At 40.2% G+C, this 19,285-nt stretch overlaps 1 protein-coding gene and 1 non-coding gene across 2 annotated transcripts; one reads left to right on the top strand and one right to left on the bottom strand.

The window, feature by feature from the left end:
* Nucleotides 1-867: 867 nt before the first annotated feature.
* LOC119623980 (U6 spliceosomal RNA) lies at nt 868-970 on the bottom strand. The gene has a single exon (XR_005240081.1). It is a non-coding gene; the product is annotated as a U6 spliceosomal RNA (small nuclear RNA).
* Nucleotides 971-4,533: 3,563 nt separating this feature from the next.
* ARL1 (ARF like GTPase 1) lies at nt 4,534-18,865 on the top strand. The gene is made up of 6 exons (XM_008004398.3): nt 4,534-4,685; nt 6,316-6,453; nt 9,336-9,417; nt 10,766-10,877; nt 15,407-15,585; nt 16,305-18,865. Exons 1-6 carry the CDS (start codon nt 4,682-4,684, stop codon nt 16,333-16,335), a joined length of 546 nt encoding a protein of 181 aa, XP_008002589.1. The 5' UTR covers nt 4,534-4,681; the 3' UTR covers nt 16,336-18,865.
* The last annotated feature ends 420 nt before the right edge of the window (nt 18,866-19,285 follow it).

The raw sequence follows: 19,285 nt of genomic DNA, 5'->3' as shown, positions 1-19,285 counted from the left end.
TTGCGAGGCTGAGCTGGGAGGATCGCTTGAGCCCCAAAGGTCGAGGCTGCCATGAGCCATGATGACACTACTGCACTCCAGTGTAGGTGACAAAGTGAGACCCTGTCTCAAATAAATAAATACATAAATAAATGAAAACCAAACATTTAGTTTTAATTCTAGCATGATGCTATAATTCTGCTTCCTCAAAGACCTCATTTTAATAAGCAGGAAACTGTAATGCTAGGTTAATATATATATATATTTTTTTGAGACCGAGTCTTGCTCTGTCACCCAGGCTGGAATGCAGTGGCGCGATCTCGGGTCACTGCAAGCTCCGCCTCCCGGGTTCACGCCATTCTCCTGCCTCAGCCTCCTGAGTAGCTGGGACTACAGGCGCCCGCCACCACGCCCGGCTAATTTTTTGTATTTTTAGTAGAGACGGGGTTTCACTGTGTTAGCCAGGATGGTCTCGATCTCCTGACCTCGTGATCCACCCGCCTCTGCCTCCCAAAGTGCTGGGATAACAGGCATGAGCCACCGCACCCGGCCAGCCACTAGGTCAATATTAATAGGAATGACTACATTTTGAAAAGCAACATTGCCCTAAAGACATATATCTTTCCTACAGAGTAATGGCTGTCATTAGTTAGAATCACAAAATATACAGGAAATAACAGTTTTATTTTATTTTTCAACATCTTATCATGACCTTTATGCATTTGCGTTCCTATAAAAGCAGGAACTTTGCTCTGTCATAAATTGAGAGAAGCAGTGGTGGAGGTGGGATATAATCACCAATAAAGATTAGCTAAGTTTCTCTTGGCTATTTATGGCTTTGTTAATTATACATTTGTCTTAACACTTTTATTCTTTTTAAAATTTTTTTAAAATATGGAACGCTTCAATTTGCATGTCATTCTTGTGCAGAGGCCATGCTAATCTTCCTTGTATTCTTCAATTTTAGTGTATGTGCTGCTGAAACAAGCTCTCAACACTTTTTTAAAAAACCTTGAGTATTATGTGTTGATAACTATTCTATTTTGTGTGTGTTGGCTCATTAAATCTCCTTATTCAATGTCTCAATACTTTATCCATTTATTAGCAAAAAGATCTTGCTCTGTTGCCCTAGCTAGATCATAGTGGCTTGATCATAGCTCACAGCAGCCTCGAACTCCTGGGCTCAAGCGATCCTTCTGCCTCAGCCTCCTAAGTAGCCAGGACCACAGGTGTGTGTCACCAGGCCAGGCTAACTACAAAAAAAATTTTCTTTTTGTAGACAGGGGGTCTCATTATATTGCCCAGCTGGTCTTGAACTGCTGACCTCAATCGATCCTTCCGCCTCAATCCAAAGTGCTAGGATTACAGGAATGAGCCATTGCTCTGGCCTTTGTTTTGTTTTCAATGCCTGTAGGGAATTAGGTCAGTTCTTTACTAACAAAGCAAAGCATTATATGGTCAAATTTTGAAAAATAAGATTTTTTAAATAAAAATGCCTAATGGGTCCTTTTTAGTCTTTATCACACTGTCATTTCCACAGTGACTTGTAATTAGGTGCTTAATACAGATTCTGAAAGGCTGTCAATACATAAAAATTTGTATATAGTATTTCAGTTTACAAAGCATCCTGATATACATCTCATTTATCTGGTTCAGAATATGTAGTTTGAATACAAAATTATATTACAGCACATTTTTCCTTTCAGTTCTATTTTATTTTATTTATTTTTTTGAGACAGAGTCTTGCTCTGACGCCTAGGCTGGAGTGCAGTGGGGCAATCTCAGCTCACTGCAACCTTCACCTCCCAGGTTCAAGAGATTCTCCTGCCTCGGCCTCCCGAGTAGCTGGGATTACAGGCACCTGCCACCACGCCCAGCTAATTTTTGCATTTTTAGTAGAGACGGGGTTTCAACACGTTGCCCGAGCTGGTCTCGAACCCCTGACCTCAGGTGATCCACCCACCTCGGCCTCCTAAAGGGCTGAGATTACAGGCATGAGTCACCGTGCGCGGCCTTAGTTCTCTTTTAAAGGGAATCTCTATTTTCAAGAATTACATACATCATACTCAAATATAAATCTGACCTCGACGTAAGTTTGAAGTAGTAATGGCCAAGATCTTTCAAGTAGCAGCAAACTAATCTTGTTTAAGAGGAGGTATTATAGAATCATAAGCACAGATGTCCAATAATTAGACCACACAGTGCTTACAAAGGATAGGCTTAGAAAGGTTTGGGTGTTTAGGTAAAGAGCTCTTCTCCCCTTCTCAAACCATTAACAAAAATAAAAATAAACAAACTTTTCCTTGCAGGAAAATTTCCGTGAACCTGTGGTTTTGGGGGCAAGGGTGAGAGCAACAGGCAAACCTAGTTCAGAACCTAGACAACTAGAGGGGTCTGCAAACAAGTCAAAACCAAAATAGGCGTGGTTGGTGAGCATGTACATTGGTACAGCCATTACAGGAAGCAGTATGGAGGCTCCTCAAAAAATTAAAAATAGAACTACAGTGTAAACCATATAGTATATACAATATACATCATATATGTATATATACCATATATACATATATACCATATATTCTGGGTATATATCCAAATAAAATGAAATCACTATGTCAAAGAGATATCTGCATCACTATGCTCACTGCAGCATTATTCATAATAGCCAAAGTATGGACTCACCTAAGAGTGAACTGATGGACAAAGAAAACGTGAAATATAGGAATGTGGTATATATATGTATATTTATATACATAATGAATACTATGCAGCCTTTAAAAAGAAGAAAATCCTGTCATTTGTGATAACATGGATGAATTTATGCTAAGGGAAATAAGCCAGGCACAGAAACACAAATACTTCATGATCCCACTTACATGTAGAGTCAAAAAAAGTGGAACTCATAGAATTAGAAAGCAGAATAGTGGCAGGATCTCGGCTCATGACAACCTCTGCCTCCCAGGCTCAAGTGATCCTCCCATCTCAGCGTCTCAAGTAGCTGGGACTACAGGTGCCATTGTGCCTGGCTAATTTTTTCATTTTTTTTGCAGAGATGGGGTCTCATTATGTTGCTCAGGCTGGACTCCAACTCCTGGTCTCAAGGGATCTGCCCACCTCGGCCTCCCAAAGTGCTGGGATTACAGGCCTGAGCCACGACACCTGGCCGACCTTAAATATTCTTAGCACAAAATAAACATATACACACACAACTATGTGAGGTGATGGATATGTTAATTTAGTTTCATTGTGGATAATCATTTCACAACATATACATCTATGAAAACATCACATGGTACACTGTAAATACATACAATTTTTATTTAAAGCTAGAAGAATTCTTTAAAAATAAACTAAAAAGGCAGTCCATAAGCTTGTTGAATGGATGAAAATCTGTACTATAAATAAAAACATAATATGCAAAGGTATTAAGAAGATTTGGAAGAAAACCTAAGAGAGTATTAACAGTACTGACTACTGGGGATCACCGAGATACAGGGTATTAGGGATGGAAGGTTTACTTTTCTTTTTTTTTTTTTTTGAGACGGAGTGTCGCTCTGTCGCCCAGGCTGGAGTGCAGTGGCACGATCTCGACTCACTGCAACCTCTGCCTCCTGGGTTCAAGCGATTCTCCTGCCTCAGCCTCCCGAGTAGCTGGGACTACAGGCACCCACCACCACGCCTGGCTAATTTTTTGTATTAAGAGACGGGGTTTCACCGTGTTAGCCAGGATGGTCTCGATCTCCTGACCTCGTGATCCGCCCGCCTCGGCCTTCCAAAGTGCTGGGATTACCGGCGTGAGCCACCGCGCCCTGTCGGAAGGTTTGCTTTTCAATAGATCTTTGGGAAGTTTTAAAACATACATGCTCAACCTTTAGAAATTACTCTAGGGGAAATTCCTTCTCCACATCCTCTAGGTGTGCTTCCTTCCTCCTCTCAACACACTTCACTATCAAAACCTACATTACTTCCAACAGTCGACCCTCGAGGGAATAAGTCCCTGGTCCCCACGATCGTGACCAGCCAGTCCACACTGCCGACCCCAGAAATGCAGTCTCAAGTGCTCGGTCAGCGAGAAGAAAGGCGGGCGAGGTCCTTGTCCTGCAGGCCACAGCGAAGACAAAAACCTCCGGTTACTGGCCTCAGGTGTAAGGCTGCTCCGCATTGGCAGCGCGGGACCATTCCTATCATTATTACGTAGTCTTGTTTCCTTCTGGGAGAAAGCACCTAGGGAGAGTTGGGCTGGCCCGTCAGGGCGCTCCGGGACACGCGTCCTCTGTAACGCCACAGCCTGCGCCAGCGTTCGACAGGGACGTCTCATCGAGGCCCGACTCGCATTTTTAGTTGTCAGATTCGCCACTTTTTGGTGTCAGAATTTAAAAGAAAAATTCCAGTTTCTCTATTTCAGAAGCTCTTTCTGTACAGAAAAACAGAAGCAGGATATACTTCAGGCTTTTGAATTATTTTTCTCTTCGGGTGTCCACGGTATCTACATCCAGTGAGCGGGGACCGTGAGTCGAAAACGACGACGTGGATGCTCAGGCCACAGTTCCCGGCGCGCAGTCGCAGCTGCCCCTCGCTCCCGCCCCCGCCTGGAGTCCGACGTGGAAGTTGCTGGCTGAGTGGGCTTGAGAGGAAACCGCCTCAGAGCTGCAGCCGAAGGCCAAGGAATCACTGAAGATCGGCGAGGGAGGACAGGCGGTTCATCATGGGTGAGGGATTCGAAAAGGGCACCCAGAGGCGTTCGAGGCGGCCGCGGCCGAGGGCTGGGGTGCAGAGGAGGAGAGGGGCCGGCTGGGGAACCCTAGAGTAGCCAGCTCCGCAGGGGGCGGGTCGCCGAGGACTTAACTTACCTCGGATCTTCATTTCTAGGGGTGGATCCGGCCTTTCGCGTTCTCCTCCGCCCTCTCTCGTTTCCCGTTCATTCCCGCGGGGTCCGGGGACCCTGACAGCGCGGGTCTGCAGAGCCTGGGTTCGAGTTCTTTCCTCTTATCATGAAGTTTTCCCTCATCCCCTGCTCCACTTGCTGGGCAGAGTTGTTCTTGCGAAGGCTGGCAACGCGTCAGTCGCAGGTTCGCTGAGGTTTCTTGATGAAAGATGAGCTGCGGCCTCAGAGTGGAAGCTTAATTATTCTCTTTACCAGGGGCGCTGGGACGGCGTCAGTTTGAAAAATCCGAGAGCAGGTGTTGCTTATGTTGTTTTATGGCCAGTTTGGCATTTGTCTGCTCATCTGCTGTAGCGTTTCATGCAATAATACGGGTATTTCTAGTCGGTAAATGAAATTTTATTCTCAATTCTTGGCCCGCTGATTGAGGGAACTGCATTCTCACAAGCATCACTAGGGTCCATATAAGGGTGCACGTTCTTTAACTTGTTTCCCACCCTCCAAATGAAGGTGCAGATTCTTTGGCTTGGTTAAATCCCTCCACAGTTTTCTGGGGAGCATACTTCTTGCTCCCAAGCATCACAGGCGCTGTCCTGTCTTCCATAACCTACTTCAGTTTTGTCCCGCCTCTCTTCTACCTGTAAATGGTAGAAAGGACTTTGTCAAGTCACACCCATTCTGTTGAACTTTCCCAAGGTTCTCTAGCCCGTGGTGGTGTTCGTTTTTCAACTGGCAGCTCTTAGTTATACCATGTCTTTGCCGAGTAACAGTGTGGCATCACTTCTGATGTTAACGATTTTTTTTGTATCGTTAATGTAACTTGTTTTTAATCTTCTCTAATGGCTCTGGATGGGAAAAGGACTGTGCTTTTATACGACACAATACTTGGTGTACAGTAAGCTTTCTGGGAATATTTTGTGATGCATTGGATAGAGCTTTATTATTTTTTAAAATGGGTTTTCTGTCAAAAATAGTTGTTGTTTTCAGCTTCTTTCTCAATTTCTTGTACTAGTTACATTGCTTGGTGGAGAAGTCTGATTGAAGTTGGTTACAGTGGTACTGCCGCTGTACAATACTTTTCCTGTGAGAGGATTACATTGTCCCACTATCTTCCTTACTGGCCCCTTGGTTTTTGGGGGTAGTGAGGGGATCATATTAAAATATTCCTATTCTGCTGATTAGAAAATGAGATTCCCAAAGACAGCGGCCATATTTCTCTTATTATTTGGTTTATCTTCTGTGCCTGCATGACACAATATTTAGGACATAGTAACATAACTAATTACTTGTTTGATGTTGAATAATATATTTCATTAGGAGCAAAAATATACACCTATGCATCCAGGAAATTATAATATTTAATTTGGTATATAGCTTTCAAAGGACAAGATTAGATGTTTTGTGTACCGAGTTCACAAAATGACATTGTGTATGTTTTTTCTTTTGTTATGTTTCAGGTGGCTTTTTCTCAAGTATATTTTCCAGTCTGTTTGGAACTCGGGAAATGAGGATTTTAATTTTGGGATTAGATGGAGCAGGAAAAACCACAATTTTGTACAGATTACAAGTTGGAGAAGTTGTTACTACTATACCTAGTAAGTGTTGGTATGATGAACTAATTGTAGGGGTTTTCTGGTCTCCATCTAACATATAACTCTCTTTCTTTCTTTCTTTTTTTTTTTTTTTAATAGAGATCAAGTATCACTGTGTTGCCCAAGCTGGTCTTGGACTCTTGGCCTCAAGTGATCCTCCTGCCTTGGCCTCCCAAAGTGCTGGGATTACAGGCATGAGCCACTATGCCAGGCCTGTTTCTGAATAAATTAATTCATATAATAAAGCATTTGATAAAGTTTGTAAACTGCTGGTATGAACAAAACATTGATAACACTTTTTTCATCAACTGAGAAGCAGCTTAGTGTAATTTAAGGACCCTTGTTCTGGTTTACGGCCGGGTTTGGCTGTTTATAGCTGTTTAAATTACTAAATCTTATTGAGAGCCAGTATCTTTACTAATAAAATACGTAAGATAAATACCCACTGGCTTTCGGGGGAAATAATGAAGTAGTTAAAAGTACCTTTTAAACCTGTGTAAAGAATTATATAAGTGTTAAGTGATATTACATGTGAAGTGCCTTTTTTTCTGTATGTGTTACTATTTTAATTAAGATTAGTTTATCTAGGTAATTCTATTGATTCTTTCTAAAGATCTGAGTTGTAGAGATTGAGTGTTGAAGTAATTAGGTACCTTAAAAATATCAAGAGAAGGCCGGGCACAGTGGCTCACGCCTGTAATCCCAGCACTTTGGGAGGCTGAGGTGGGTGGATCATCTGAGGTCAAGAGTTCGAGACCAGCCCGACCAACATGGAGAAACCGCATCTCTACTAAAAATACAAAATTAGACAGGCGTGGTGGTGCATGCCTGTAATACTAGCTACTCGGGAGGCTGAGGCAGGAGAATCACTTGAACCCGGGAGGCAGAGGTTGTGGGGAGCCGAGATCGCACCATTGCACTCCAGCCTGGGCAACAAGAGCAAAACTCCGTCTCGAAAATATATATGCATATATATGTATATATTAAGAGAAGAAATACCTCAATTTTAATCAATTATTGCTGTCTTACAAAAATATTCTCCAACAGTCTTATTTGACTGTATGAGAATACTGTTGTTATTAATTCTTTTTCATTTGTTGACCTCAATTTACTTGGAGATTAATACATTTAAATTAAATTGAAGAGTTCATACAGTTTGCCCAAGATTATTTAAATTATGCCTCTAACATTACTCTGTCACTCAGGGTATTTCTATATTGTTGCGTTCAAATTTATGGACTAAAACAAAAGAGGCTAACCTTTAAGAAAGAAGAGTGTTTTGAACTCTGTAATGTCTGTTATTCCTTTTTGCTATCTTCAGCAAATTTTAGTTCCATTAGTTTTTGCTTCTCAAAACCACCCATCTCTGTGTGGGCATCTCCTGCAGTGCACAGAGCAGCACCGTGGATAGTTTCGAGTTTCACTGAGTGCTGCTTTACACCACACTGTTTTTTGAGACAGTGTCTTGCTTTTTTGCCCAGGCTGGAGTGCAGTGGCGCAATCATAGCTCACTGCAGCCTCTACTTCCACCTCCTGGGCTCAAGCCATCTTCCCACCTCACCCTCCCAAAATGTTGGGATTACAGGCATGAGCCATTGCACCCAGTCTACGCCATTCTCTTGTCTTGCACGTGTAAACGATGTTTTTTTTTTACTATTGGTGAACATTGTGATTACACTCCTACCTAATTCTAGGGGAGACATCGTGAACGTGCATTTTAGTTTTTCACTCAAATTTGTCATAGTATTGTTATTTTTTAATTGTAATAGACATACTTGCCAAATACTCAAAGGTATCACTTCCCACTGCAAACTTAAATATAAAACAAAAGCTAATTGTCCAGTTATAGCCGGAAGTTTTATTTATTTATTTTTTTGAGACAGAGCCTCACTCTGTTGCCCAGGCGGAAGTGCAGTGGCGCCATCTCGGCTCACTGCAACCTGTGCCTCCCAGGTTCAAGCGATTCTCATGTGTCAGCTTCCAGAGTAGCTGGGATGACAGGCATGTACCACCACGCCCGGCTAATTTTTGTATTTTTGGAAGAGATGGGGTTTCACAGAGCTGGCTAGGCTGGTCTCGAACTTCTGACCTCAGGTGATCTGCCCGCCTCGGCCTCCCAAAGTGCTGGGATTACAGGTGTGAGCCACTGCACCCAGCCATGGAAGTTATTTTTTACCTATTTTTCACCTAAGAAGGATAGCAGAGAAAAGGGATGGGACACCTGCCCTTTGACCATCCAGCCATGACCTGATTACAAGTGAGCTCTTGAGGATGTCTGCAGATGGGCTGTGAGACTGAAAGCTGCAGCCATGGCTGTGTCCATGCTGAAGTTTAGAACTGAAGTTTAGCTTTTCTTGCTTTTGGTCTGTTTATTTGCTACCAACGAAAATTCTACTTTTTATAGTACATCCACAACTGTACTTTCTAAATACAGCTTTTGAACACTTTTAACTGCTCTATTATGAGGGGAGTTTAATAGGATTTCCATTAAGCTAAAAATTATGTTTTCCTTTTTATTTCTTTTTTAAATTCTTTTTTGAATGTATTTGAGCTAAAATTATACACTTTATTTGCAGAACTGCTGGCTTTTAAAAAATATCCTGAAGATGGTATTGATCTTGCTAATTGATGTTTTGTGCATACACGTACACGTGTGTGGGGGAGCAGAGCATACTATCTCGTCTTAAATGGTATAAAATCTCAACCAATAATGTGATTCAACAGTTACCATTTCTTTTTAATTTGAATCCTAAGACAAATTTTGTATATATATATTTTAAACTTTAATAACAGCTACCATTAATTGCTGTAACTCAATTAGATAGGCTATTTTGAAAGTGGAATGTATTAGTGTACACATACCACTGATTTGATTTCTCTTCCAGCCATTGGATTTAACGTAGAGACGGTGACATACAAAAACCTTAAATTCCAAGTCTGGGATTTAGGCGGACAGACAAGTATCAGGTATGGTACAAAGACCAGGTTATTTGGTAGTATTTAACATTTATTGGTTCTTTTAAGGGTTAACATCAGTAAACCAGAATATGTGGTCTATTGTGATTTAAATGGAGCCACCTAGTTTAAAATGAGGTAAAATTTGGAACTATTTCCAATCCATTGAGTTAAAACTTAAGGAGCCCAGTTTTCTAGATATCTGTTTCATGAAACTCTTTTCATGAAAATCTGAAGACCTTATTACTTCGGTTATTCTCAACTAGAAAGGACCCTCCATTTAGTTCTTGTCAGTCTCTCCTCTCTGAAACACACTGTATTGGAATTGATTATACCTTGCAGGCCTACCATTTAGGGCTAATCTAAAAATAAATGCCATTGGCCGGGCACGGTGGCTCACGCCTGTAATCCCAGCACTTTGGGAGGCTGAGGCGGGCAGATCACTAGGTCAGGAGCTCAAGACTAGCCTGGCCAACATGGTGAAACCCCATCTCTACTAAAAATACAAAAATTAGCTGGGCATGGTGGTGCGTGCCTGTAATTCCAGCTACCTGGGAGACTGAAGCAGGAGAATTGCTTGTACCGGGACCTGGGAGCCAGAGGTTGCAGTGAGCCAAGATTGCGCCACTGCACTCCAGCCTGGGCTACAGAGCGAGACTCTGTCTCAAAAAAATAAATGATAAATAAAAAATAAATGCCTTCTGCAGTTCAGGTATTCTGCTTAGCATTTTGGGCTTGATATGGCAACAGTGAATGTTTGGTGACTGTCAGTAGTTGCTCACGATGGTACCATCCTAAAAGATTAGTAATGCATTCTCCAAACATTCTGACTTCTTATAACTCATTTATTCAATCACGTTTCTTTTTTTTCAATTGTGCAGCCTCCCAAGCCAGAGTAGGCTCAGAGAGACTCCATTGAATCACTTTTGAGTTTATTTATAACTTTAGCCATTTCTACTGCTTGATGTCAGTGATTAATTTCATGAGTGTTAAATGAAATCACATTTAAAAAGTTTATTCCTCTTAAGGGGTACCTAGTTAAATATTTGTTTAAGAAGATGAATGATCAGGTCTGTGTACAACTTTTCCATCAGTATATTTAGTGATTTCATAGATTATAAATAAATTTTGTCATCCTGAAGTCTGAATTCATTTTGAAACTCCCTGGTCCTGTGATTTAATGTTTATCAACATTCTTTTGACTCCATCACATCTGAGGGATATGGTACATATATCCACCAGAAACAGTGAATCATTAAGGTATTAATTCTAACATGTGTGGGACAGAATTGGCAATTGATTTGTCAGTTTCTTCTTTAAAACAGTAACAATATATTCTCCCCTTTTGAATTTTCTCTAGGCCATACTGGAGATGTTACTATTCAAACACAGATGCAGTCATTTATGTAGTAGACAGTTGTGACCGAGACCGAATTGGCATTTCCAAATCGGAGTTAGTTGCCATGTTGGAGGTAAGAAAACTTAACCACTTTAAAATGCGGGGAAATCACTTACATTTGCTATTTCCAGTACATATTATTACATTGAAGAATAATTAAAAAGAATGCAGGGGTTGTTCTCTCCATCCTTTTAATATTATTTTCTTTTATGCAAATGCTTTTCTATTCCAAAAATACAGTTGAGGAGAGGGTTGGAGACAAAACAAAACAACAACAACAAAAACTAACCTTGTAACTTCCTCTTCCTTTAAGCTAGATTGCTTGATTTTCCAGGAGGTTCAGAGCTCACTTAAACAAAAGCGTCTATTCTAAGTCACTTATTTGATGTGACTTTTAAAATACGTCTTTTTATTTTTAGCTGTTTTAGAAGGATTAAAGTTCAGAGGAATATGTATTTCTGGGTTGCTGGCACAATGCTAGCCTCATGTTTATCATTTTTTACCCTTCCCAGTGTTTACAGTGCTTTAGCTACACAGACCTTCTTTCTATTCTTTGGACACGAGCTTGCACACCTGGCTTAGGGCCTTTTGCACTTGCTGATCCTTCTGCTTCTCTCCAGCATCTTTGCATGGGTGCCTTCCTGACATGTTTCTTCCCACATCTCTTCCCCAGAAAGAAGTCTCATTTATTCTCTAATCCTTTACCCTTGTTTATTTATACCAATATTGTTTCTTTTTCTTTTTCTTTTTTTTTTTTTTGTAGAGACAGGGTCTAGCTCTGTTGCCCAGGCTGGTCCCAAACTCCTGTCCTCAAATGATCCTCCTGCCTTGACCTCCTAGTGTTGGGATTACGGGTGTTAGCCATTGCACCCCACTTACTGTTTTTTTACATTATTTTAAAATTTATTTGTTGGCTGGGCGTGGTGGCTCACGCCTGTAATCCCAGCACTTTGGGAGGCTGAGGCGGGCAGGTCACCAGAGATCATCAGGAGTTCGAGAGCAGCCTGTCCAACATGGTGAAACCTCATCTCTACTAAAAATACAAGAAAATTAGCTGGGCATGGTGGTGCGTGCCTGTAATCCCAGCTACTTGGGCGGCTGAGGCAGGAGAATCGCTTGAGCCCAGGAGGCAGAGGTTGCAGTGAGCCGAGGTCGTGCCACTGCACTCCAGCCTGGGTGACAGAGTGAGACTCCATCTCAAAAAATAAAAATTAAAAAAAAAATGTATTTGTTTGCTTATGTATCTCTCCCTCTAAAATGTAAGTTTTTTGAGTTTACCCTGACAGGAGGAACAGTGTATAGCACTTAATTAAGAATTCAATACATTTTATTCACTGAAGTTAATAAGATCATATATTGGCTAACTGCTCAAATTCAGAGGATGCATTAAGTCATCCATTTTTAAAAAATGAAAAAATAATCATATGTACTATGATAATAATAAAATTGCCCTTGCTCTGGAAAATTAGATGGATAAGTTTCTTTCTCTTGTCAAAAACTGTGATTCTGAATTGTTTAATCAAGGGATGTTTAAATATAAGTTCTGGGCCAGTTGATACCTAGGTAAAAGCATCCTCAGAAGAGAGGACTATGGACTTTTGATTTTTTTTTTTTTTTTTTTTTTTGAGACAGTCTTGCTCTGTCACCCAGGCTGGAGTGCAGTGGCGTGATCGCCACTCACTGCAATTTCCGCCTCCTAGGTTCAAGCGATTCTCCTGTTTCAGCCTTTGAGTAGCTAGGACTACAGGCTTCTGCCACCACACCCGGCTAATTTTTGTATTAGCAGAGATACAAAAATTGTATAGCATTTTTATACAAAAATGGTGTAGCAGAGATGGGGTTTCACCATGTTGGCCAGGCTGGTTTCGAACTCCTAACCTCAGCAGTTTGCCTGCCTCCTGATCTGCCCGCCTTGGCCTCCCAAAGTACTGGGATTACAGGAGTAAGCCACCATGCTCAGCCCAGGACTTTTGATTTCTTGAACTACTGACTTCATAATGGCTTCCAAGTTATAAATTGCAGACTTAATAGTTAAACATTTGGTGAATTTTTTCTTTTTTTAATACGTCATAGCATTATATTTATTATAAGAGCTTCTCAGACCAAATTTAAATGTAAGAATAAGATTTAATTGCCTTGGGTATAATGGGATTTTTAAAGAACAGCTTTATTTAGGTCTAATTCACATGATATATTTTTATCATACAAAGTATTGCTTAAAAGGGATGGATTGTTGACTTCAGTTTACAATTCTTGAGTTGTGCAGGATTGTTGTTAGGTTACTTGCTGTGTTAGGATTTGACTTATAAAGTCTTACAGAGAAAGAAGTAAAAGTTGGATTCTTTCTTTAGGAAGTGACTTTTAATTCATCAATAAATATCATGTTATGTTAAGTATGGGCCGAGTACGAGTCAGGACTGTTAATGTTAAAACATGGACACGGGCCAGGCGCTGTGGCTCATGCCTATAATCCGATCACTTTGGGAGACCGAGGCAGGCGGATCACTTGAGGTCAGGAGTTTGAGACCAGCCCGGCCACCCACATCTACTAAAAATACAAAAATTAGCCAGGTGTAGTGGCGCACACCTGTAATCCCAGCTACATGGGAGGCTGAGGCAGGAGAATTGCTTGAACCCAGGAGGTGGAGGTTGCAGTGAGCTCAGGTTGTGCCACTGCACTCCAGCCTGGGTGACAGAGTGAGACTCCATCTCAAAACAAACAAAATTAAAAATATATAGTATAGACACAAAAGCAGTTTAGGTTTCAACTTTTTTTTTCTTTTTTGAGATGGAGTTTCACTATTGTTGCCCAGGCTGGAGTGCAGTGGCGCAATCTTGGCTCACTGCAGCCTCCGTATCCTGGGTTCAAGCAATTCTCCTGCCTCAGCCTCCTGAGTAGCTGGGATTGCAAGCATGCACCACCACACCTGGCTAATTTTTATAATTTTAGTAGAGATGGGGTTTCATCATGTTGGTCAGGCTGGTCTTGAACTCTTGACCTGGTGATCCACCCACCTCGGCCTCCCAAAGTGTGAGGTGTGTGAGAGCCACTGTGCCTGGCTACTGTGCCTGGCCTTTCAACTTTCTTATACACAAAAATGTATTCTAAATGGGTAAATAATTAAATGTAAAAAATGAAAATTATAAGAACATATAAGGAATTCAAAAGATGAGATTTAATTAACGTAAACAATCCCCCCCAAAGCTCAGATATGGCAAATATAAACAAGATTAAGATAAGAAACCAGGCCTAACCAGAAACCAGTGACTAAGGATTAGTGATCTTAATCATAGCAAGATCTTTTGCAAAATGAGCAAAAGGCAGTTCATAGGGGGAAAACTGCTAATAACATTTGCATTTGCTTTTAAAGACAGGGTCAGCAGGGTGTGGTGGCTTATGCCTGTAATCCCAGCACTTTGGGAGGCTGAGGCAGGCGGATCACGAGGTCAGGAGTTCGAGACTAGCCTGACCAACATGGTGAAACCTCATCTCTACTAAAAATAGAAAAATTAGCTGGGCGTGGTGGTGGGCGCCTGAAGTCCCAGCTACTCAGGAGGCTGAGGCAGAATTGCTTGAACCCGGGATGCGGAGGCTGCAGTAAGCCAAGATTGCACCACTGCAACTCCAGCCTGGGCGACAGAGGGAGACTCCGTCTCAAAAACAAAAACAAAAACAAAAGGGCGTCTCCCTTTGTCCCCTAGGCTGGCATGCAGTGGCACAACCAAAGCTTATTATAACCCTTGAGCTCCTCACTCTGCTTCCTTTTTTGTTCATTTTTAAAAAAAAATTTTTGTAGAGACCCGTGTGTTGCTCAGGCTGGTCTCAAACTCCTGGACTCAAGCGATTCTCCTGCCTCAACCCATTTGCATTTCGAATACCCTAATAATATATAATGAGATGCTGTGTTTGGAAAAGTAAATAATTCCCAACTCTGCAAAGGCTGCATTGAAGATGGAGACTTTTATACACTGTTGGTAGGGTAACCTTTCTGGAAAGCTGTTCATGCATGTATTCAGTTTATCAAAGCCTGAAAAAAGCTGTTTATACTTTAACTCCATTTTTAGAATATTGTGTTAAGAAAGCAGATTCAAACAAACATTTTTATATAAAGACCCTGTCACCTGGGTTTATCTAATAGTCCAGTGGAAAGAATCTAATAAGAGTCTAATACTAGAAAATAGTTAACACAGTTTATGGTGGCTGCATCCATAGTGTAGAGCATATTTAGCCATTTTTTTATTTTGAAAAAATTGTTATAGTTTGGAGAAACATGATTTTAATTTTTAATTTTTAGGCAGGGTATAGAACTATATATAAATCTGATCTTAAATGTGTAAATGTATTTACTAAATAAGCTCTTAAGTATCTGCAAAACAAAGTACTAGTAGAAAACGCCCAAAATGTTAACAGTGATCATATTTGGGAGGTAGGATTATGGGTGAAGCTTCGCTTCTTTATAATTCTCTATAATTTCATAATGTATAGTGAATATAATATATTAATAATTATAAAATACACTTTTAAAATGTATTTTTGGACATTTTCTAAATTCGAGAGAGCACATTGGTTAAAGGAAATTAAATATTTTCAATTTCGTTTAGGAAGAAGAGCTGAGAAAAGCCATTTTAGTGGTGTTTGCAAATAAACAGGACATGGAACAGGCCATGACTTCCTCAGAGATGGCAAATTCACTTGGGTTACCTGCCTTGAAGGACCGAAAATGGCAAATATTCAAAACATCAGCAACCAAAGGCACTGGCCTTGATGAGGCAATGGAATGGCAAGTATCATGTTTTCAGAAGCTATCTGTGCATTTCTGTGTGCTTGCAGCTATGCACGTCCACGTGTAATTTTTCTCCAGTGTTGAGGATGAAACTTTGATTTATTTAGCAGTTTATTTCATAAGTTCCTCCAGCCTTTTCTCCCACTGGTCTTCAGGTGCATCCGTCTTCTCAACCACACCTACCTGATGACAGTTAGAATTCTTTGCCAATTTTTAGCCTTTTCCTTGCCTCACCTCACCCTCCAATTCCTTATCCTTCAGGAATTAGCTTCAGGCTGTCTTCTGAAGAGCTTTTCCTAATGTATCTCTATTCCTACTGCCTAACCACTCACCTAAAGTTAGATGCCCTTGTCACAGATTAGTGACATAGTACTTGTTATGCTGTCTTGTAATTGTTTGATTTGTTCATCTACTCATTAGATAATCACCTCCTTGAGAACTGAGACTAGTTTCACCTCTGAGTCATCCGTATGTAGCCCAGAAGTAGTAGTAGCCTGGAAAATAGATATTTGGTCTTTTTTGAATTTTTCATTCAAATCATAGACAAATTCAAAGCTTAAACGAACCTTATGGAAATGTAGTGCATAACCTCATCTATGTTAGCTGTGTTTATTTTAAGTACTTTGGAATCCACCTCTAATACAAAGTTTATTATAGATGATCATGCTTTATGCCTGAAAGTTAATTTTATAAAACAGTTCATTTTCTCTTTACAGGTTAGTTGAAACATTAAAAAGCAGACAGTAATTCAGTCCATTCTTCTCCCCTGAAACGAAGACTACATCACCCTTTGGAAACAGACAAGTGTACTTCACACTACTAGATGTTAAAACTATATGATTGTTGGCATATACTGACTGACTGCAATGTTTGTGGTAAATAGGGAAAAGAAATATTTGGTTGGAGGGATAATTCGATCGAATCACCTGAATGTTCTATGTAATGTAAAATATTCTTTTGTTGCTTTCTTGTGTTAAGGTATATATTCTATTTGTATGGAATTCTTATTCAAATACAGTTCTATTAAAGAATGTACTCCTATTGGATGAAAAAACCTATTTTTGAATAGTAGTTGCAGCTTGTTTGTATAAATACTAAAAAATATCTTAACAGATTTTTTCCCCCTTAAAATGAATTATCTTTCCAAAGATTAGACTCAGTAGAGTAGGTGAGGAACATAGTGTGTATAATATAATCTTTATTTGCTTATCTGACCACTTTTTATTAAGCTGTTTTGTTTAAAAGCTTTTGGTTATAGGCATGAATATTATTTTGATGGTTAACTTCATTGACTTATCTGCAATTGTCATTTTATAGTACTTTACAGTTGTCAAAAAAAAATCTTATGTTGACCTAGCTGATCTGTACAGGAAGCTTGTGAAGTAGGTAGGACAGGTTATGATGTCTTCACTGTATGGACATGGACCCAGGTTGGCTTGCCCAAGGTCACCTGCTAGCTAGTAAGGTGGGAATAAGGCTCAAAGTAAAACTTTTGGTTCAGAAGCCTGACTTATAAACTATACTATATAGTCCCAAAAATGTCAGTATTGACAACACAGTCTAACTCTTTAATAAAATTATGCTAATTAAAGCAGTTACATTCAAAATAATGTCTATAAACTTATTTGTCTATACTAGTAGAAGTGATCAGTGACATACTATAAATAATCCTAAATGGTTATATTTGATGGAATTCATAACACATTAAAGAGAAAATTTCACATTAAAGGAAAGGAAGGTTTAAAAATCTATTTTCAGGTTATAAAAGGTGTCTTTACTGGTTTTCATTCCTTTTATCTACCATGTCCAATATTTGGTCTTTTTTGAATGTAAACTTGTTACATTCAAACATGTAAACTTGTTAAAAATCAAAATCTTACTGATTATACAGGGGGAAATTAAGCATTCTGGTTTAAAAATTAGGCTTATTGCTAGATTGTAAGTTTAAAAACAATTCATGTTCAAAGGAGCTTTTCAAATTACCCAGTCCACCTCAGAATTAACTAATGTGACAGAAGTAAATATAGTGCTTCATAATTGCTAAAAACGGGTGAATTTCTTTCACTTAAGTTGGAAAACCAGCGTTTAAGAAATTAGGTGCTGGTATTGAGAGCTTAATACCATGGATCCCCGCAGGTCTCGGAAACAGTAGTAGTTCCTTTCTTGGCCTTCACTGTGCTTCCAGTGTTGGCCTCTGACCTCTTCCCCTCACATTTATGTTCATTCTCCAGGCTTATATTCGTTCTCTGCAGCTTTCTCCCTTCACCTGCGGGACTCTCACCCTTCTTGCTCATTCTCCAGCACCCATTCCTACTTTAGTCTCTGAAATCTTTTTTGGAGATTTTCTTTCAGCTACAAGTGTTCCAGTACAACCAGTATTACTCCTGAGGGGCAGAGACTTTTTCATATTTATGTCCCTAGTATCTGGTGTGGTGCCTGGCATATGGCATTTCAGAAGTATGTTCATAGTTGAAATAGTGGGATAGATATTTGTCATCTTGACAAGTAGCCCCTTTGCAATTTATAGTTGCGTTCATTTCTGGTCAGTGGCACATGGTTGGAAAATGCAGAAAACAAGTTCACTTACAGCCTGAGGCTTGTAAAGCTTGTACAGCTGCCTCCTGGCAGTTCAGGAAAACTGCAGAAAATGGGAAGTAAGGTCCTGGCAGGCCGACCTGGCATGTAGCCATCTTGAATCCCAGGGCATGAACTTGCCCCAAAGGTCAGCACTTGATTAAGCCTCATCCCTCTGGTTTATCACAAAGAATAGGGTGGGATAAAGAGAGTGGACACTTAAACAAGCCGTAAATTATATGGTCCTTGTCTAGCAGGAGACAACTGCACAGGTATGCTACCAGTGTTTGGATATTGATATTTACATGGCAAATCTGAATATTGTTTTATGAGAGGCCTGGCAATGGGAAAAGCACCAAACTTGAAATTAGAACATAGGTGCAAATGGCCACTCCTGCAGTTTCTTTTCTGTAAAATGGGACCTGGAAAAATGATACCAAATGTTTCTTTCTGACATGCTATTTTATAACTCTGGCCTATGGTTGTGTTGTATCTTGCTACAAAAAAAAAAAAAAAAAAAAAAAATTGAGAGTGGTAGAATTACTTCTGTTATCTGCAATACCTGAGATGCATTTTAAACCGTTGAAATGTAAGCTCTGAGGGCTGGGACCGTATCTTATTTACTGTTAGTATCCCTTGCATCTAGTGTGGTGCACCTGGCACACAGTAGGCACTCAATAAATATTTATTGATTAAAAACAAAGACGTCTTCAATATCCCAGATATATTTGTTCTTTCTGATCTTTGCCTTGGTATTTTATTTTAAAAAATTTTACGAAAGCAATACATGCATTTACTTTAGGTCACTTAGGATGAATTAAAGTCAGTCTTCTAAGATGGCCTCCTTCTGACACATTACGAAGCCCTTAGAAGGGTGAGAACTCCTGTTTGAGATACACACTACATCAAAGCACAGGTGCTTAAGTGAATGAACATTTGATTCCTATGCCACATGCTGTCTCATTCTTAGCCCATGATTACAAATTATAAAGCATGGACTTTTTTTTTTTTTGAGATGGAGTCTCACTGTCGCCCAGGCTGGAGTGTGGTGGCACGATATCGGCTCACTGCAACCTCTGCCTCCCAGGTGCAAGCGATTCTCCTGGCTCAGCCTCCTGAGTGG

This window comes from Chlorocebus sabaeus, chromosome 11, assembly GCF_047675955.1.
Source record: "Chlorocebus sabaeus isolate Y175 chromosome 11, mChlSab1.0.hap1, whole genome shotgun sequence".
Classification (NCBI taxonomy): Eukaryota; Metazoa; Chordata; class Mammalia; order Primates; family Cercopithecidae; genus Chlorocebus; species Chlorocebus sabaeus.
The sequence above is the reverse complement of the archived record's forward strand: the minus strand, read 5'-3'. Positions and strand labels throughout refer to the sequence as shown.

What these genes read in the sequence shown, in the direction of transcription:
- ARL1 (XM_008004398.3), top strand. An exon ending in AGTTGTTACTACTATACCTA is followed by an intron (nt 6,454 to 9,335) that starts GTAAGTGTTGGT and finishes TTTCTCTTCCAG; the next exon opens with CCATTGGATTTAACGTAGAG. An exon ending in CTTGATGAGGCAATGGAATG is followed by an intron (nt 15,586 to 16,304) that starts GCAAGTATCATG and finishes TTCTCTTTACAG; the next exon opens with GTTAGTTGAAACATTAAAAA.